General features: G+C 47.7%; 1 protein-coding gene across 4 annotated transcripts in view; it reads right to left on the bottom strand.

Annotated features, from left to right (window-relative positions):
- Positions 1-16480: 16480 nt before the first annotated feature.
- PACS2 (phosphofurin acidic cluster sorting protein 2) overlaps positions 16481-21526 on the bottom strand; it is a 141341-nt gene continuing 136295 nt past the window's right edge. For all 4 annotated transcript variants that reach the window (XM_067536357.1, XM_067536358.1, XM_067536359.1 and 1 more), the window contains 2 exons: positions 18339-18452; positions 16481-17444 (listed from right to left, as the gene is read on the bottom strand). In XM_067536357.1, coding sequence (XP_067392458.1) covers positions 17326-17444; positions 18339-18452 — 233 coding nt within the window. In that variant the 3' untranslated portion in view covers positions 16481-17325. The remainder of the gene's footprint in view (positions 17445-18338; positions 18453-21526) is intronic.

Here is a 21526-nt window from a genome sequence, read left to right as displayed (position 1 = left end):
CTATATCCCCCAAAGTTGGAATTCAGAGCAGGAAACATATGGTCCATTGTCAGAGACTTTTCCCAAACATCCCACTGAGAAAAGATTCTTTTAATTTTGCTAAGCCCCTGTTGACAGGTGGGAAGTAGACTTCTTACAACTCTAGACAACTAGTGGTTACCACACTGGCGTGTCTCTTCTTCACACTTTTCCAAGGTCTATCGAGTAGCCCTGTGACAATGGGAAATTTTCTGAGTTTTGTTCTGTCAGGTCATTCTGCAAGACTCAGGTTTTCATCCTACAGTGAGCCATCACACCGACATTACAGCTCCTTCTAGCATTTCTCAGGGCCTAATATGCCTCATGTGTCCTTTACAAGGACTGTAGGAACACAATACAGATGCTATCGGTAATCAGTACAAGGACTATAGGAACACAGTACAGATGCTATCGGTAATCAGACCTTCATCTTCAGAAAGTTCACTTCTTATTACATAGACATCATGGACTGGATGCTGAACCTCTCATAAGTAACTAAGCCGGCCATGTCTTATAACCTGGTTTCCAGTGGTGTTTGAATCAGCTCTGGAGTTTCTGTGGTGAGAGTGAGTGGATAGACTAAATGAGACATATCATAGAGTTGGAAGGGACGTCAGGAGGTCATCTAGTCCAACCCCCTGCTCAAAGCAGGACTAACCTCAGTTATATAATTCCAGCGAGGGTTTTGTCAAGCTGCAGTTTAAAAACCTCTAAAGATGGAAATTCCACCACCTCCCTAGGTAACCCATTCCAGTGCTTCACCATCCTCCTCGTGAAAAACTTTTTCCTAATGTCCAACCTAGACCTCCCCCACTGCAACTTGAGACCATTGCTCCTTGTTCTGTCATCTGCCACCACTGAGAACAGCCTAGCTCCATCCTCCCTGGAACCCCCTTTCAGGTAGTTAAAGGATGCTATCAAATCCCCCCTCATTCTTCTCTTCTGCAGACTAAACAAGCCTAGTTCCCTCAGCCTCTCCTCATAAGTCTTGTGCTCCAGCCCCCTAATCATTTTTGTTGCCCTCCGCTGGACTCTCTCCAACTTGTCCACATCCTTGTTGTAGTGGGGGCCCAAAACTGGACACAATACTCCAAATGCGGCCTCACCAATGCCAAATAGAGGGGAATAATCACTTCCTGCGAGCTGCCGGCAATGCTCCTCCTAATGCAGCCCAATATGCTATTAGCCTTCCTGGCAACAAGGCCACACTGCTGGCTCATATCCAGCTTTTTATCCACTGTAAGCCCCAGGTCCTTTTCTGCAGAACTGCTGCCTAGCTCGTCGGTCCCCAGTCTGTAGCTGTGCATGGGATTCTTCCGTCCTAAGTGCAGGACTCTGCACTTTTGTTGAACCTCATTAGATTTCTTTTGGCCCAATCCTCCAGTTTGTTTAGGTCCTTCTGTATCCTATCCCTACCTTCCAGGGTATCTACCACTCCCCCCAGCTTAGTGTCATCTGCAAACTTGCTGAGGGTGCAATCTACCCCATCTTCCAGATCATATGTGAGCTTCTATATCATCCCAAGCCTCTGGAGAAGCTGTGTGATCAATAGGGATCCCCAATACAGGGTCAATCACCTTGATGGTCTTTCTAATAAGATGGACAGTCACCTGTGTGCCTATTCTGCAATACATGTATATCTCAAACGATGAGGAATCTCTGGTGTTTAATATGTGTCTTGCTTAGGTAGATAGTGTTTATTAAAAATATAAGTAGTTTGTGGTCTGTCACCAACCTAATGTTATCAAGTTCACGCAAGTGGCCTGTGACTCTCTTGTATACCCACATGCTTGCTAGATAGTCTCTCTCACACCTGCTCTCAGAATCTGAATGCACAATAGGTCAAGGCAGGGCCAGTCTACAATAGAGAGACCGTGGGCCAAATCCAGATCACCAGCCACTTGTGAATGGACTGCAAAACCTTTTTATTTACTTATCATTATTGTTATTGCGGCATGAAAAATGTTTCTCTGGGGTCTGGCCCTTGACCAAGAAATTTAGACCTTGACAAAAAATAATTGACTATCTCTGGGTCAAGATTTCCAAAGCCCTCTAGCATATTTAGCCCTACAAATGCTCTGGGGCTAAGTATTCTAGTTGACTTTGAAAATCTCAAATCAGTATTTTTCTAAATCATATTCCAGCTGCTCAATTTCCATCAATCTCTGGAATTAGAGTAACAACCCACCAATACCATAACTACCAGCATCTGCTGAGATCACTGTAGATCATAAAACACCAATATTGGGAATGTGGTCAGTAGAGAATTTTAAATCCCCAAAAGTGTGCCCCTGTGCTTTATCCCAGATTCACTAACAGTTTTAAACAATTCATAAAGAACTTGGCCTTTTCAGAATGATTTAGTGCGACGATTCTCCAGCATTCAGTCAGATGGAGGAACAGCCCCACTCTGATACATTGTAGGAGGTGACCTTTCAACTATGACTGTTTCTATTGCTAACCTTACCCCTTCTTTATCAGTCCTGCGTCCTAAGAACCATAGCTGCTTTGTTCTAGCATATATTTTTATCCTTTTAATTTTAGTCTTGCATCTGCCATAGCTTTCAGAACTTGCTTTAGCCCTAAGTTAAGTTCTTCCACAGGCTTCCCTTACTTATAAAGTCATCCACATAAACCTTCGTTCCCTACTAGCCACATCACCTCTCATTTCTCTTTGGAGGATTTCTGAGGCATCTGACATGCTGAACAGGAGGCAATGCAAGCCGTATCTGCCAAGTAGTGATACAATTATCAGTTGACACGGCCAGGAGAGAGCTGGACTTGGCAGGCTCCTTTAGCTGGCTCTAGAGAGGAGAATACCATTGCATCTGCTTATTTAGAAAGGAAGCCCCTAATTCTCCCCGTCAATACAACTATTTTGTGTGGCTCTGGTGGCACAACACAGCCAGAAAGCAGGCATGACCATCTCCCCGGGAATCCCCAAGTGGCATAAAATTGGGGCAGCTCTTCTCCACTGACTCCCCTCTCTGCCCCCGGCCTCGGGTGTAGGGGCATTCAGGCACTCCCCAATGCTGGAACAACCTCTGGGGGGTGATCGGCAGCAGGGTGTCATTGACAGAACTCAGATTGCCGTACATCGCACTGGGCGCTAAAGCAGCCCTGAGCTAGCTCGAGAAGAAAGAGGCTGCAAAGTTGAAGAGTTAAGCCACCTTTCTCGCCCTGACCACCCTCCACCCGTGCTCCTGCATCAGAGGGGAAGACTATACCGCTCCTCTCCACCCACCATTTTTCTGAGCTCCTTTACTTCCGTACAAATACAGATAGGTCCCTATTTTTTCACAACAGGCCCTACAGCCGGGTCGCACTCTGTTGGCTCACTAATGCACCCTCACACTTCTCTCCTATTGCTAATACTGAGAAAGTAGGATTTCTTCTGTGCCATTGTCTGGGGTCTTTCTAAACCAACAAGGCTTAGGGCTGGTGGCTATGGGCAGTGGGGCCCTGTAACAAAAGGGTTGCACCTCCCCGCCCCCCCCCCCCCTTACACACATCCAGCCTCCTTGCTGTTGTGGCTAGTATTGGCTTTAAATTGGTCCAGATAACATATGTCTCCCCGCACTAACACACAGGACCCGGGGTTGCTTTAACTTAGCTGTAAGGCTGATCTTCTTCTTACAAATTGTTACAAGTCACTTCCACCCCTGAATTAGTTTTAAATGTAACACTAGTGCAGATCTTGACTTTACCAGTGCCACTCTGCTTATCAGTGCTATATTTGGAAACAGAGTCCAGGAAATCAGCCTCACCCCTCACCTTGCTTGGGCTATCTCCCCACTAATTTCATGTTGGTCACAAACTGATACTTCACACTCCCCCCTCATTAATCTATTCACTGCTAACAGTCCTAGTACCATACCAGTAACCCCTTTTCAAGTTGCAAATGACCACTTGTTACTACGCATTGATTTCTACCTCCTAGCTAGTTTCTAACCCTTAACAAACAGCATCTGTGGACCATATTCCCTTTCACTAGCTGCTTTTGTCCACGGCCCTACATCCACTCCCCTCCAATGAAAATCCTACAACTCTCATCTATGTCGTGGCACCTCCATCTTGGCCTACTGCGATGTGCTCCACTTGTGGCTACTTTTAAAGTTCACTTGGGAGTTCCTTCCACTGGAGAACACAGCTGCCCATCTCCTGAGACTCTCAGGGAACATGGACAAAACACCTATACTCAGGTCTCTGCATGAGTTTTCTTGTTTTCAGATGCAGCTCAAGGGGGGGTGGGGCGGGGGAGAAGAGGGGATCTTGTTATTTGAGAGGTGGCACTCACGCCATACTCCACCCTGCCAGTTAAAATCAGTTGTGATGTTCTCACAATGCGTTCCCAAAATTTAACTTGCTTTTGTGCAAGAAGCCTGAGCTTCCAGTAGAATGCAAGATACAGTTATTTGGTTTAGCTTTTACAGGAGTTTTGTTACTAGCTGTTGGACCTTTGCTCCCGGAGAAGTGATAGGACTCTTGCGAACGTCTACTTAACACACTGCTGGTGCTAGACACACAATGCAATCCCTGTAGGCAGTAGCAGAGGGTTAGAGGGGTATTCATTTTGGGCAGTTTTATGTCAGCTATTTGTTAAAATTCTGCAATAAAACTCCTAGCTGCCCTGCCAGTAAGTGGTTAATACTTTTTAGCAAGCACATGATCACTCCTGCTATACCAATAGATAAGACTGCATAACAATAACCAGTATAAATCCCTCTGTGCACAGCTTTCCGATACAATTCGCTTTGGTGCTCAAGTTTTCTGCATTTCCTACATGCCCAAAAGTGACTGCTCCTTCTCTCCCCAAAAATAATCAGTCTTAAAATCTGACGGCCTTTTGTTCCAGCTAGATGATTTTGGCTATGTTTAAATTGCCGCTGCCAGATCGATCTTTCAGGATCGATTGAGCAGTCAGTGAGACCCGCTCAATCGATCAGGAAGTCGACTGAGTAAGTCCATCCACTCAAGTAGGGTAGAGCTGCCTGAACAGCACACAGAAGGGAAGCTTAGCAGTCCACGTCAGTTACGCAAACTACTCTGTGTAGTTTGCATAACCCCGGTCGACTGCCACCGAATTGTGCAGTAAGTGTGAACCAGCCCTTAGAAACAGCTGAGCACCGACACTTTACATTTGACATGTAAAGAACACACAGAGAGAAAAAAATTGGTTCAATAAGAAGTTACATGTGATTGATAAAATCACTTCTGAGCATGCTCAGTGGGCATCTGAAGGTTTTTTTTTGTTTTTTGCTAACAAAACCATGCCCCATTAGTGACTTCATAATACACATTGTATCACATATCACATATCAATACACATACGCATCAGGCTGTGGGGTTACTTCTCCCAGATGGAACTGATTGTTTCAATAGGATACACAAACATCTTCCCAAACAAGGATTCTCAAACCAGTGGTCTCTGGACACTTGCTAGCAGTAAATGAAGAGTTGGCACGTCACATGGTGCTAGCTCCTCTTCAATCCCAGATGCTAAATTGCTTTAAAAGATTGGGGGAGGGGGCGGAAGGAACCCCATAAAACACTTTCCTGATGTTACGTTTCTATGTAGCATAAAAAGTGCAGTTCCCACAGGACCGTTATGCAATTGCAAATGAGAAGAGTTGGTCCCCATGATTATGAACAGAAGCAGAGGCTGTTATTGGGAGATGGGAATCCCCTGCTGGGATGTGGGACAGGGCAAAGGGCCTGGCTCACTATTTGTCATTAAAGCCATGTTGACAGAAAACATTCTGTGGAGCCTTTGAATGTGGGGTCTCATACGTGTGACTCTTTTGACAGAAAAACCCTTCTATCTGGCCGCTTTCACTGAGAAAGCCAATGTGCACACCCAGTGGAAAAGGGCGATTCTGCAAATAAGTGATTTGGACAAAAAATACCTTCTCTGTGAAAGCCCTTTGCAGCGTGAACTTGTTAGTCCTGAAAGTTTCCCCAGGGAAAATGGGCAGAGAAAAGCCTTTGGGTAAATTGTCCCCTCCCAGCAACCAGCAGCACCTTTGTTTTGCATGGGGGTATCCCTCATTCCACCCTGCCCCTCCGGCAAAACCAAGTTTAGGCTCCCTGCAGTACATGCCCTCATTCCTGCCCCTATCTGTGCTCCTTCTTTCATACTCAAGGTCAGTAGTCCATGCATTGTTCATAAGCCATGTCTCATTTCATGCTGCATGTCTGCACTATGGCAGCTGAGGGAGTGTGGATTGACTTTTGGATGGAAAGGCCTGGCCACCAGAAGGTGGAGAGGGCCAGGCACACTTCAATTGAGAATATTTTTAGATGCCCAGCACAGTGTGCACTGAATTCTCTTCATCACTTACACTATGTCCATAGCAAGACAGAGCACTTGACCAAAGAGCCACAACTCTGATCTGGACTCCGTGTTCTTCCTGAGAACCACCATGTGTGGCACTGTCAAGGAGCCCAACTCCCATTGAATTTTAACGTGTTTTTGGCACCTAAATCCCTTATGCACCTTTGTAAATCTCTGTGCATATGACACTCATCAAATTTAAAGGGGCTACAGCTTTCACAATTCTTACAGGGATTGTCCAGAGTTTGAACTTCAAACCTCAATTTAAGGCCTTGTCTACTTGAGGAAGATGCTCCTGTTTAGCATAAGGTGTGAATTTAACCTGATTTAGTTAAATTAGTACAAATCCTGTGTATATGGATATTTATTTTGATTTAAGAGTGGTTTATTGCACTTACATTTCATAGAATCATAGAACCATAGGGGTAGAAGGGACCGTAGGGGTCATCTAAGCTAATGTCCCACCAAGATGCAGGATTTGTTGCATCTAAACCATCCAAGACAGATGGCTATCCAGCCTCCTTTTGAAAACCTCCAGTGAAGGAACTTCCACAACCTCCCAAAGCCGTCTGCTCCATTGTCCTAACAGTTAGGAAGTTTTTCCTGGGATTTAATCTAAATCTGTTGTGCAATAGTTTGTTCCCAACTGATTTAAGCTAAATAGAAAAAAACCCAAAACATTCTTATACTGAAAAAAAATAATATTCCAGAAAGCTGTTGTCTAGCACTTTTCATCAGTAGGTCTCAATGCACTTTACGAAGGTGGTCAGTATCATGATCCTCATTTTACAGATAAGGAAACTGAGGCACAGAACCATTAAGTGATTTGCCCAAGATCACCCAGCAGGTCCGTGACAGAGCTGGACTAGAACTCAGGTCTCCTGAGTCTCAGTCCAGTGCTCTGTTTGCTAACAGTTTATACAAGTTTAACTAAATCCATTTAAAAAACCCTGTAAGTTACAACAGTGCAACTTTCCTGTGGAGACAAGGCCTAAGATAGACTGCTCTATCAACAAGACACTGTGTTGGAGTCTACTTCCGCCATGTGAAGGATTTTATAAATTAGTCTGGAGAAATATTTCCCAAGATTTAAAAGTATCACCCTCCCCATCTCAGATAGTTTGCCTAAGATTTAGTCTCAGGACCCCAAGCAACACAGTTACAAGACCCCTGTCACAAGTTATTCCCACTGAAAAAAAGGACACCAGTTTTTGAACACCGGCGGTTTGTGCTCCTCGGTTAGCTTTGGCAGTAGCAATATTTGGCCAGGTGTAGCTTCAATAAATTACATACTGCCTATAATCTTTTAAGGAAACGGGATGTGATTAGAGAAAACTAACGTCACTCTCACCTGGGAGTAGCGAAGGTTGAGAGTCCACTTGAACAGTGCTAGAACTAAATCCATCCACCTGAAATTTTGGTCATGCCTCTCTGCTGGAGAAGTTTTGAAATTTGTCTTTTTCAAGCATGAGGCTTGTTGGACAATGATATATTCTTAATCTGTACATCTGAGAAAGTCAAGTTCTTTCACATTTTGAAAACTGGTTTTTTGTTGTCCTGGGAACATTGTATCTTGGAAACAGCTTGGGAAGTGGCATCCTCCAGGAGGAGCGGGGTCTTTTACAATATTTTGTAGTGTTTGGGAAATTACTCTTAGAATGGCTTTATATGTTTTCCCAAATTCTCAGCACTCCATGAGCATCCTGCAGACTTTAGCAGCAGTCCAGGAGAAACCCTAAAAAAAAACAAAGCAAGCACTCTAGACCATTTCCTTGTGAAGGATCTTCAATGCAGATTGCCAAGGCATTTCATATATTTTATTCCCTCCCACAAAAAAGCCCTGTTGTAGCAGAACAAGAAGGCTGCAGCATGAAGCACTCCGAGTCCAACAGCCATTGTGAAGGTGGCCCAGGTAGCCCGCAGCCCTGGACTCATTCAGTATGCAGATTGGATGGCTCAGAGCAACTCGCAAAACAGCGAGGAGCAACAAAATCAATAGTGACCAGCTGCCTCATTCAATGCCCGCTGTGCAATGCACGCGCACAACGAGCACCCGCCTCTCCCGGGGAAACAGCACACTGCCCCAGCTTTGTTCCAGCACCACTCCTGGCCAGGAAAGCTAGTTCCTCCACTCAGGCAACAGACACATTAGCATGTGAGGCTGGAGCCCAGTCCCTTATCCAGAATAGCAAAGGGCAGACACTGCAGGAGGATCCCACAGGCACGTATTTGCTCATATCCACACATCAAACAGTTCCAGACACCTTTTGTGGACACCCCGCACAGAGAGAAAGGGACCAAACTTGCCTGATTACTTATTCGACATCCAGTGGAGCCAGCGTCAGCTGTACCCAGTCAGTCCTGTGTTTGGACTGCTATGGGCCAGAACTGTCCCTTGCCTTACACAGAACTATGACGATAAAGGGCACCTGCGAGTCAGGCCCCGTATTTACTCCATCCCCGCAGCCTGACACTGCCTCATCTTCATCACCTGAAAACAGCAGCTCTGCAGTATCTCCCCCAACAGCCTCTATAGCAAAGGCTGACACCAAGAAGTCCATTGGCTTAGCAGACCCCTCATCTCCCTTGCTGGCTTACATTACTCCCTGGGGCCAGCTGATGCCCGTTTCGTGTTTATATACACTTCCTGTTTGTGACGTGCGGAGACCTTTGCTCTTCGAGTTCTCACTGAGCTCTTCCCTCTCGCAACCTAACTCCATGCTCCACAGGTGTCTGGCAGCGGGTGCCGCACCATGGACCAGTCCCACACGCCATCCAGTTCGCCACAAGAAGGTGCGATTCTCAGCTGCACTCAATCAGCCCAGCCGAGAGGGGGTAAGCTGCCGTCTTGCGCTGTCTTTCCCCCAGTGCAGGTTACCACTGCTTCCCCCACCTCCTGACAACAGAAGGGATTGTGGCTTCCCAGTGCACAGGCCTGGGACTAGAACCGACAGGCTGCAGCATCCCAGCTTCATTCCCACGAGCCCAGAGAGTGTTCAGGCGGTGGCATGACAGCTAGCCTGGCTCTCGACCGCTGTATACATCTATGGCTCACCGGCAGCATTGGAGACAATCATCCAGTCTGGCTGGAGGAACTTCGGGGACTGGGTTTGTCCATGAACACTTAATGACTGACCCTTCCAGCACAGCATAATGCTCTTTAGGAGCGCACATCGCAAGCTTACAGAAAGCACTCTTTGCCTCCAGCAGGGGACACAGTTTCAGTTGCAGGGGGCTGGACTAGGTCCCTTCCAACTCTCATCTGCAATTCTATTAAATGCTCAGAGCTCAGAAACAAATTCAGTTTCTGATGAATGAAGTCAGACTCCCCAGGAGAAGGGAGCATCTCCATGATCATCTCCCCTCCTTGCAACTAAGAGAAATGCCTTTTTTTCAAAATCACATGCACCCATGGAGGAGAGGTTGGGGCAGCCATATTTGTTGTGCGTGTGGGGTTAAGCGGTTCTGAGGACCGGTTTGCATTAGCCAGTGTACAGGGATTTGCACACTTGCTGATTAAGTGTAAAGTAACACTCAGCCATTTTCTAGTGTCTTTCATCTCAGGATTTCAAAGCACTACATGGTAGCTGCCACCCTCTGAGTTGGGCAGCATTACCCCCATTTTACAGATGGGAAGATTGAGGCACAGAAGTTAAAATGGTCTGCCCAAGATCACCCTGTAAGTCAGTAAGAGAGCCAGGTGCAAAATACAGGTCTCCTGAATCTCAGCCCTGTTTTAGGCACAAGAAAGCAGACTCACATTCCGCAATTTATCCATCCACTGAACTGCAAGGAATTGCACAACTAAGAAATCAGCATATATTCACAGATCACAAATGCACATCACCCCTGCAGGACTGGCAGATTCCCATTTCAGTACTGCCGGTAATTTCTTTAGAGGTTGGAATCTTGAAAGGAAAAATTTTGAATTTTTTAAAAAAGATACTTGTATTTTAAAATACAACTCAACTTCTCCCTCCACCAAAGCCCTTGCTAAAGGCATTGTAATAGCACAGTAGCCTCTGATAACAGGGCAGGCCATCACTACGCCTTGGGTGCGTAAGCAGACTGGCCAATGTTAGCTTTTCTTCCTACTTCCACAAAAAGAGGGTTCTCAGACATATATCACGTCTGCCCTCTAGTGGCTGTACTGTAGCTAACGTACAAAAAACTTCATACAACATGAAAGCTGCACAATTAATGTGAAAATAAAGAGAGAAGAGGTCAAGGACCACAACTGTGTCAACAGAGGGGAAAGGGGATGAGACTGCAGTAATCCTGCTCTATCTTTGTGTGTGAAATATTCTTGAATATGGGCATGAAAAAAGCCACAGGCATAAAGCAGCCAGCTCAAGTGCAATATGGCCTTAAAAATGCGCTTTGGTCTTGTCAACACAACTGGTAGCAGCAATGGCTTCCCTGAGCCAGTGCTGTGAATGCTTTGGCTGCTAGCGTGGGCAGTACCAGAAAGTCTCCAGCTGTGTCAAAGCATCCCAGAGACTTCTTTCCGCCATGTCTCACTCTTACTTGCTGTACTGGTGCAGGAGAAATGTTTTTCATCTACTCTAGCAGCTAAGCCCTTCCAAAGCATCAATTCAAGAGGACTGTCAGCTGGCATGAGATTTCCAAAGCAGGTCAATTTCCTAGTGTAGACAGATCTCAGACATACAGAGCTATAAAATGCAGCCATTTCAATCCAGGCCAGGTTGGTTGCTGGCACAGAAATGGATGGCCACTCCCACCCAAAGGAGACGGCTGGGACGTGAGTGTGCTTTCATGTCCAGTTTTATTAGTGTTGCATTAGTACCATAAAATAGTTGATGAGGTTGCGCACTTTGCAGTTTGTTTAAAAAAAAAAGGGCTATTTACATTTAATTTGTCTTCATATAAAACCTAAAATCCAAACAATACAACAATGATACAGATGAGCAACTTAGACATCTACAGAGTGGTAACATCCCTTCATTTGACGCAATGCTTGCTGTACATGTGACAATCTCGCACACAAGTGTACCCACACTTAGAAAGGGGCTTCCTAAAGGGCGCACTGAGTAAAGACGCATTGGATGCGAGTCACACACACTAAGTTCTGCGGTTCCTTCTACCAGGCTGTACAGAGGGGGAAGCTGACCTGACAGGGGTTTTGATGTCAAACAGAGTGTGCTTCCTTTTAAAGAAATTAATGTCCGGCTCCTCGTTCTCTCGAGCATCAAGTCCTAAAGGGCTTGGAAGGAAACCCAGGAGAGCCCATCACTCCAACTCTCTCGCTTACTTTGCAAAGAACTTGCCATAACAGCATCATCAAGGTCTGCTGGAGGTGCTGTGCTCAGATAGTCGCCTCTCACAGTGGGCATCCCAGTGGAACATCATGCTAGGGCTCTAGCAAGTCACCACAGCTCTAATGGCCAGGATACAGAAATGCACCCAATGGAGGGTTTGTAGTCATCTCAACAACTCTAAGCAAACACCACGAAGACAGACAAAACAGAACACCAAGATATTACAAAGATCTTTCAGACTTTACATTCCTGGGATCTGAAACAGTGCTCCCATCTGACAGTGAAACGTCAAAGAAGCCCCCATCTTTTCAGTACTTCAAACTACCGGGAAAGAATACAACAGGCTCTCTGTTCTCATCAAGATGTTTTCTGTACAAGGTTTCAGGGCACCTGGTACCATTTCTTGAACCCTCAAAACTGAACGATTCTTAGAATGTTTTATTGATACAAAACAGCTGGCCAGATTCATCTGAGATGGTAGCAACACTTGGCCAAAGACTAACAGGACACACGTCAAGAAGAGTATTTTAGTGACATTAATGAACAGTGCTGGTCTGTTTGGTTTTTAGCTAGGTCAAGTGCCTACAGGTGGGTATGACATATCTATACGAAATCACAATACTTCCTGTCCTGCTACCCCACCCTCAGATCGCCTCTCTAGGATATGACAAGGCTTGTTAATTAAAGCAGCAAAATGAAGAACAGGAGAGGTTGACAAATATCCTCAAACTAATGTAATTAAGAACTTTGTAATTACATTGGAAATGTAAACGAACAGTTTAACGGGGCAGTTGGGTTGAGCAGAAAAACGTGATTGATTATATGCAATTGGTAACTGCAGGTGAAGTTAACGGAAAGCCAGTGGTTAAGTGAATATTGCTGCTCCAGCAGCTGTTTTCTTTAGGGCAAAGAAAAAGAAATGCAAGCCCAGCAAGCATTCAGTACAGGTAAGGATATTCCCTGATTTGCCATGGTGTATTTCTGCATTTCCTTTAGCCGTGGAAGTGTGAAACTAGAGCTACAGTTCTTGGTCAGAACATCAGCTTCCTTAGCTCCCACCTCCCAGGACGGACTGGGGTCAGTTTCCCAAGAGAACATCAGGAAAGGGAAACGACAGCTCTGCTGATAGGGACGTGCTGGAGTCGGACAGAAAAGTTGCCTCTGGTCACAGTTTGGACCTCTGGGGAAGTCAGTCAGTGGGTAATGGGAATCAAATGGACACTGCAGCTCATTCCTGCAGGACGCTGCTGCAACCCCAGTGCAGGTGGGGGGGGATGTTGACAAGTGATGGGCTGGCATGTGACCTGCTGAAAGCTAGGCCATCGGACGGTCCCCATGCCCCCACTTCCCTTCCCCCCGACAGCCAGGAACCTGCCTGTTCCTTGCCAGAAATCCAGGGGCTTCAGTAAAAGTGGCCTCTAGACTTTCAGATAAAACAGGCAAAGTCTGATGTCGGCCAGTGAGTGAGAGAAAGCGAATGAGTCGCATTCTGGGGGAGGCCTATAGAGATCTCTGTTCGTTATACCATGCAGAGTTTTAAACAAACATGCAGCTGTGCTGGGTTTTTTTCTCCATGAGGATCAGGCTTCTGCACTCCTCTGGAGAGGCAAGTAAGCACCCCCCTAATATCCTGATGGCCACCTTTGCTGGCACAAAAACTAGCACCCTCCCCCCACCCCGGCCCCGTTGGTGAGCTCTTCCTGGAACCCTCCATCGCCCCAGACCACAGATTCTACCTGCATGCAACGGGAAAGTCGCAGCAAAATGGCACACAGCCCAGTTCTCCAGAATGACTTCCTGTCAACCCTGGAATAGGTGGCTGGCTGCAGAGCACCACATGGGAGACCTGAGCTCAGCTCCTGTCACTGCTTTATCAAAATCCATTCCTATGGAGCAGCCCACTCTCTGAGCAGCCCAGGTGTTGGAACAGCTCACTTGGTTACAGCAGAGCTTCCACACTCAGTGTCTGTCCGAGAATGTTTCCCCAGGGGTCGGGAACAAAGTTAGTCATATGAAGACGCTCAAAGCAAAGTAAAACTTTAACAAACACTGCCAGGGAAAAAAATCCAACTCTAACCCTTGGCTCTGAGGCAGTGCAGCACCATGACTAACCACTAAGAATGAAGCTTTCCCCAGATCAGTGCAGTCCTGGCAAACACCAGCCTGATTTAGGGCTCCCAGCATGAGGCTTCAAGGAGTGTTTCCTTGGATGCCTTGCTACAGCAGCTCGCCTTAGGAAACCAACGCTGCTTTCTGTAAGCTCTTGGGTGTGGAAAGTTTCCTGGTGAAGTAGATTTCATAAAATGTAATTAAAATAAAGAACTAACCCACATGAAACATTACACCCGGTAAAGTAGAAGGAAGGTGGCAACATATGTTTGAGATGCAGGAGCCGTAAAGCCCCTTACTGGCTACAGGTGGTCTTGCTACAGTAGGTGGAAATCCAAAGAGGAGCAAAGCGTCAAATCCTTCATCGCCCCTGGTAAACAAAGTTATTGCAAAAAGCCAGTCCAACCCCTCCCCAGAGCTGCAGGGGCGATGAAGGCCAGGCAAGGATACCAGCCAGCGCTGGTGCAGAATAAGCCATGGCACTGAAATCAGACTGGGTTTCAGTCACTCAAGTCACACGGGACAGAGCGATTTAAGGAAGAACCGGAAGAGCTGACTTCACGAAAAGTCTTGTCTGAGGCAACAGCTTCAATAAAGAGGGTGGAGGTGCTTGTGTGTTCCCCCAGAGCGACAGCACAAGCCTTCTCAGAAGATGCTAAGCCCCAGTCACCCCGATGCTGACAGATTCTTTCTGCCTCCATCACCAAGTGTTAAAGGGAACCCTGCCCACTCCTCTGGGCTGCTCGGAGTGAATCATTCACAGTACCCCCTTGCCAGCTGTCTCAGCGTTCATGCATGGGTCTCTCTGCACACGGACCTGCCTGACTCCTCATACAAGGAGGGCCCTCTGCCAGTCCGAGGTGAGTCCATTCCTGGGCCTGGCTCGAATTGCACTAAAAGGGTTTCTTTTTAAGAAACACACATCTACGCCAGCAGCCTGGGCAGGGAGGGGAAAGGCGCACACACTGTTTGCTCCGCAGACACTCCTCTGTGGTGCGACAGGGAGCAGGGAGGCACTGTTCTCATTCCCTCAGCAGGGCTGTTGGCTGAAAGCACCCACAGCTGCCCATGGGATTCCTGCCCAAGTCAAGGAACCCCCCACACTCCCCCACCCCGCTGGGGGCACAACCCACCGGAAGGGCAGAACAGGCTCCCCAGCCATTTGCAAATCTTCGTTTTCTTTAACCAAACCTGGTCAGTCAGTCAGGGCCGCAAAACATTTGGGCTTTGAAAGATGCTTATGGTATTGGTATTGCTGCCCCTTTGAGAGGCAGGGAAAGGAGCCACTCGGGGTGGGAAGAGGTGTGTGTCTCCTTTGCAAAGCAAACAAGCTCTAGCTCCTGAGCCCCTGGGTTTGGAAACTCTATAAAGGCCAGGGCCTGCCTGGAGCTGTGCTGCCAAGAGCTCCCTGCAGATTCAGGCATGGGACCCTCCCCCCCCCCAGCTGTTCAGGTTTGCTGCAGTGAGATTCCTCGCAGGTCTGATGGGGGAGGACTTCTGGGCAAAGGCCCCACACAGCTGGAAATTTCAGTCCACCTGCACAGCCTGTTTCACTCAACTCCAGGCATCAAACCGGGTTAAGCCTGTGGTGAGAAGGATCAGAACCTCATCCCTCCAGTTCTTTAGAGTACCGTGATGTCCGTTCTGCAGAGCAAAGCTCTGTCCTAAAGCCAAGGCAGAATTCCCAGGGAGGAGAGCTGCTGCAATAGCTCCTACATGAGCCCATGCTCCCAGCTACCATCGTGACTGGCAGCCAGAGGAAAAGCTGTAGCGGAGTCTCCTTGGCTTCAGTGATCCTCTGCTGCTGACACGGCCCTGTAGGGCTACTGATAGAATGTAAATCAGAGCAATCATCAGGCTGCTTTAGCGTACCCTGGGAACTGGGCTGGGCACCATGATATCACTGTGGGGGTTGGGGGAACATAAGGAGCTCATGGCTTCCCACTCCTGAGCTACAACCATGCTCAGGATCTGGGCTGCAAGGGACAGTGAATTTCCCACAGGGGCTGGCTGGTTTTGCATAATAAACCCTTTATCCCTGCACGGTGGGACATTCTGCTAGCTGTAAGATTGTCTCCTGCTGGAGCAGCCTCCTTTGCCATAGAGAAGTGCCCACGAGAAGTGGCATTCAGTACAGAAGCTGATGAAGACATTTGCTTCCTAATCTATGAGAGCCAGGCCCTGAGAGGCACTGAGGGACTCCTCCACCTCCACCTTAGGATGGACCCTAAGCTGGCTAACGTTGCACTGTGCAGCACAGGGGCACTGCCGGAGCAGAAGAGCTAAGTGAACCCTCAGGTCGGGGGCATTCCAACGCTGTCTGGACAAGCCAAGGTTTTCTCTCTGCGCTGTCAAAGCTGGCTTCCTGCCTCAGAAAGGGGAGCAGCAGCTCACACCTCTGGAGGGGCCCCTCCAAACAAGGAATCCCCATCACTGGTCTGGAACAAGAAGGGGGACCCTGGCGCACGCTGCCTAGAAGAGAGGGTGCATTCAGGATGAGGTATGCAGATGGCGCGCTTGCTGTGAGCTGGTGTCATATGTGCTTCTGCTGTACGGATGTGAATGTAGCTGGTGTCAGAAATGCAGCTGGTCATGTGTAAGGTCCCAAGTGGCTCACGAACTAGCCAGTAACTGATGCTTGGACAATCAGACAGCTCATCTTTCCTGTAGTCTTTTTCAGCAACTTAATCTTTTTTAAAAGCATTAAAAAAAAACCTGCACCTGTAAAAAATCCATTCCCTTGAGAAGCTGGACAAGGTTTTATTGACATTTACATAATCTGTGTGAAAATCTAAATAGCAGCAACCCCACTGAAGTGGTGTCCTTCAAATATAGCTCCTGGCTGCAGGCGGGGCCCTGTGTCTGGCTCGGTTTGGTTACTGGATGGACTTCGAACAATGGGATTCCTCAAACATACATTCTGTCCTTTGTATTTCAGTCTCTGCCCAACCTTGGTCAGGCACAAGAGTGGACACGTCTGCCTGTTTCTATAGCTGGCCTTAAAACAATGACCCTCTGTAGTTTGTCACCTGTGCAGAATCTCTGGGGTTTCCCTCAGTTATTGGTTTGGTTTTTGGCAAACAGCACAGTGTATTTCACATTTTTGGTACCTGAACTAGATGGCAGTGAACCAGTCTCTACTTCCTTCATGTGACACCTGGGAGGGAGAGTTAAACCTTTTAAAACACTTCCTTCTCCCCCTATCTCCCACTCTCCCCACACAAACCACTCAAACCCAATCCAGAACCCACAGCCCCACACGCTTCCATGAGGTTTCAGGTTAATAAGCAGTGCAGTTATTCAGCTATCTGCTCTTAAATTCTCGCACAGGTCACCCCACTTGTGGAGTTCCCCCATTAATTTCCATGTTATCGGCACAGCTCTACTTAAGACTGTTTTTTTGCTTTGCTTAAGGGGTTTCCTTCCCCTGTAGTAAACTTAAGAATTAATAGAAAAAAGTAATTCGGAAGTAATCCAGACACATCTGTAAGTAATCTGCAGTAAGCGAGCAGAGTTGGTGCTCAGATTCCTGGCTCCTGGATGTGCAGTCTCTACAGAGGCACAAAGCCTCCCCGCTGAAAGCAGTTAGAAGTTAGCTTTGGAGTGTCCGAATATGCAGATGGGAAAGTGCTTGACATGGGAGGACCACTGTGCTGCCAGCTGAAAGAACTTCACATCGTTCCACTCTACGCCATCAATCAGGACTGCAGGGGAAGAATATAACAAGGAAGCGGGTCAAAAAGCCAGCCAGCCAGCCAAAGAGCCCACTGGAGAATACCTATGCCAGAATTCTATGCCATCACAGCATCCTTCTTCTGCCAGTACAGGAAACAAACTGTGCTGACAGCTAGAGAGTAGAAAAATGAGGAAGACAGCCCAGTCAATTTTTATGATGCCCTAAAGATCAAACAAAAATGGCTCAGCAGCTGAGTTGGGAAAGATGTCAGCCGTCTCCCTGCCCAGCCCCGATGGTGGGAAATTATTGTAGATTGGCTGCATGTATGATGGAGAAATTCTCCCCTTTCTCTCAGGCATCAGGCACAGGCCACAACCAGAGCAAACAAGATGGCCCACGGGTTTGGTCCATAAGCAATGCCTATCATACTGACCTGACTGACCCCTCCCAAAGGATTTTACCTTTTCCCAACAGTGAACCCATGTTATGCTACAAAAACACTTCACGGAGTTCTCCCCCACCAAGCCAGAAAGGAAAAAAAGAGGGCTGTCATGTCCCCCAGACCTGTTTGCAACTCCCAGATTGAGAACCTAAGGTTTAGGGTAGTCTCAGGGCTACTCTAAACTGTGCCAGCTACCCTAAGGGCTGTTCTAGCACCCAGGAATCAATGAAGTATAAGGTGCTCTGACCACATCCCCTTTTCACCAGGAATCTGCCCTGCCCCAGGGTGGTTGGCTCTACTCCACCTGTGGATTTCCCCATGACAGGAGAATTCTCCTCTGGCCAGATCTACCAGATTCCAGTCTGCTCTGTGTCACGGGCCAGCACATACTGGTCAAGCACTGAGATCTCTGGCTGACCAGCACTAGCAAGAAAATGCTCCTTTTTACTAACAGAAATGATGCAATAATTCAGCACTTACCCCGCAGCATGTTCTGCTGATGTTTTGCTGTGCAAATCAACCGACTAATTCCTTCAATGCATTGGCTCTTAGACTCTATTTCCTTGTCTTTTGTTTTCTTGGGCAAAAACATCACTAGAAAAAAAAACAAATATGTTTAACCTCTGCCAGGCACAAAAAGTTATACTGAAACAATTCCTTACAAACACACTGAAGTCTAAACTTCCCTCTTTACCGGGAGTTTGACAGTCCAGGTGCTCCCCCGGCCCATCCTTACTACCATTTCCCGTTCACAGAAATGCTTACCAAGCATTGCCACTGTACAAAATGGGCCCTATAAACTGGGCCTTTTTAGGGACAATTCTTACAGCCACAAAGCAATTCATACAGCCTCTGAAAGTCTCCAGTGCTATAAGCTTCCCCTTCATCCTCCTAGGGCAACTCCCCAATTGGGAAAACATCCAGTCCGTTACAACATAAAGCTCCACCCTTTCCACTGCAAGTGTTAGTGGTTTGGCTCAAATGATATAAAATCTACTCGTTTTAGTGGAGATTCTTGCTTATTGAAAGACATTTCTAGAGCAGAAGGCCACAGATTTTATCTTCCCTTCCAGCTGAATGTGACAACTCATGCCTGTGCACAGTCACAGATTCACTACACAAACTACACACCAATAGCTGCTCAAAGGGACAGTCCAGATAAGGGAGCTACTGCAAATATTGGAAATGGGTAGGATGGGGAAAGGTTAGGAAGCCCTTCTGAAAAAGGTACCGAGATCTCAGGACCAATCTGAATTAACAGACAGAAAGGGAGGTGGAGGCTCCAGGAGAAATGTTTCCAAACCGGGGATGAACTCTCTTAAATCTAATCTGGGCAAACTCTATATGGGAGCTTCTCAAGTGCCATTTTAGCAAAGCCTCAGGTCTCCCAGACAGAACATACCAGCCGTTCATGTCTGATCGGGAGGCTGGCACTTCCTGCAGCACAACCACCGTGGCCAGAGTGACGCGGCACTTGCTCAGCATTAATTATGGCCCAGCACTGCAATGGGATGCCCATGCAGAGCTCCCTGCAAAAGGAGATCCCCACGAGGGAAAGAGTCACCAGCTATTGAATAGCCAAAGCCGCTTCCTGCAACCAAGTGTGTTTTCAAACCAAAGAGCTGGCTAGCACAATTCAGCAAAGCGCTGGAGATCAGACATGTTCACAGTCCCCTGCAATATGACTATTGCCATCTCCTCAGCTCTCGGAGAATTATTTTTTCATGGGGAGTTGTTGTAGAAGACTCTTGAAGGAAAAGGAATTCTAGAAATGCCTCATTCGTAACAGGTTTCCCAGAAAGTGTAACTTCCCAGCTTTCCAGTATTTTGGGTCCCCCCCCCCCCAAGTTCAGAAATTGGTAGTTTCCCTCCAACCTCTCTCCTTTGTGAAGTATTTGTGTTTACACCCTTTAAAAAATGAATCATTTTTCAAGAAAAACACAGCCTTCAAAACCCCAATGCAACAAACAAGACACTTATCTCAGCTATCGTTACTATTAACATCAGGACAAAGCAATGCAAGCACATGGCTAGTGCTTTGTGCTTTTACAATGTGTAGTCTCTTTTTTCATACAGGAAATGCTTAGCCAGGATCATAAGATGTACACTGACTACAATCGCGATCTTGCAGGTATTACTTTTCATAATATCATACGAGATGCTATGCACCATGCATCCGTGTTACATTTGATTTTAGTGTACCCAACCCATTTGTGACTAGTGTGCAGTTACGGTCATGGTGGTGGCGGACAAGCCCAGCCTGACAGGGACTCAGGGAAGACTAAGCTCACAGGGTGGAAAGGTGGTTCTGTTAATATCTGGAGAATGGAGTTTAAGAACTAGGAACTGGAGAAGGCCCAAGGATGGTGGCAGTTCTTTGAAACTCACAGATGCATGGCTGGTTCCATTAGTCTGGGTCAGAGTTCATCTCTGCAACCTGCAATCTCAGGGAGCTGGGAGGATTCCCATGACACACACTAACCCCCTCCTCCCCCCCCTTACAGCAGTATCTGAAGTGGAGCCGTATATATGGGATCATCCTGTGGCGGCTGCCTGCTTTCGTGAGGCTAACAGCCTGTTAACAGATAACAGCCATGTGCCAGTACCCCCTGCACCTTCGCACTGGTCTTTGCCATCTGGGTTCGCTTAGAAGAATGTAAATGTGTGATCCATTCATGCCGAGTCAGTAGTGTCACTGGGCCATGTTCTTCTTTCTGCTATTTCCAACCTCCACGTCCACCCTGGCGCTATCGGCATCCCTGATGCTTCCAGGCCCTGCCTGGTGGTGGCATGCTTGGCGGCGGACCACTCCAGCAGTCTCATCTCAGGGTTCCTGAAACAGAATCTCCTTGTCTAGTTGTTTGCTGCAGGGCTAACAGCTGCTGTGACCTGCTCACCAACCCCCTCCGGGGCAGGAAGGGCTGGCATGCTCTGGCATCTCTGCACCACGCTTCTGGAGGGTGGAGATAGTGCCTACCTGGAGTCCTGCCACTGCTACTCTCATGAGGTGCACCACCCAGCTAAGCACCCCTCAATCTACTCTCTATTTGGGTCAGCCCATCTCTGCTGTGGGGCTCTGGACCCGCACCTGGGCAGGTTTTCAGACCAGTGGAGGGGTTGGTTGGCCACCATCAGTTCCCTGCCTCTTGCCTCCCTTGGCTGTTTATATCGTCTCCCACAGCGGTGCTGTCTGATCTTATCGCGCGCCATCCTCAGCATGGAGGTAGGTGTCTACGAGGTCAGTCCTCAGTGTCGCGAATCCAGCCAGCCCATGACATCCCTGGCTTCCATTTGGGAATGGACACTCATCGCAGCATGGGTTCAGGAATGGTCCCATGCCAGGCTGCTCCCCCAGGGATCAGTGACCCCCTCACATCTGCTACTGGATTCCCTAGGGCTGGCCCGCATTCTGTGCAAGGTTGCCCTGAGGCTGCCAACTCGCCCTGCGGGAACAGATTCATTCTCACAGGCCCAGTCGTGCTATGGGCCCTCCTGGTCCAAGGGGAAGGAGTCAGCAGAGCCCATACCCCCAGAGCTTTGGCACTCAGCTGGTCTGCTCTGGGAACGAGGAGCTGGGAGACCTGGCACCTTCACGGACCTTCCTGGTTGCCTGGTCCTCGTCTGAGTGGGGGATTGGCACGTTCAGTGCTGAGCTGGAAAAATAGGGG

Source organism: Emydura macquarii, unplaced genomic scaffold (assembly GCF_026122565.2).
Source record: "Emydura macquarii macquarii isolate MOO-44397 ecotype Brisbane River unplaced genomic scaffold, CSIRO-AGI_Emac_v2 contig_3534, whole genome shotgun sequence".
Lineage (NCBI taxonomy): Eukaryota > Metazoa > Chordata > Testudines > Chelidae > Emydura > Emydura macquarii.
Note: the sequence above shows the minus strand (reverse complement) of the source record. Positions and strands in the feature narration are given on the sequence as shown.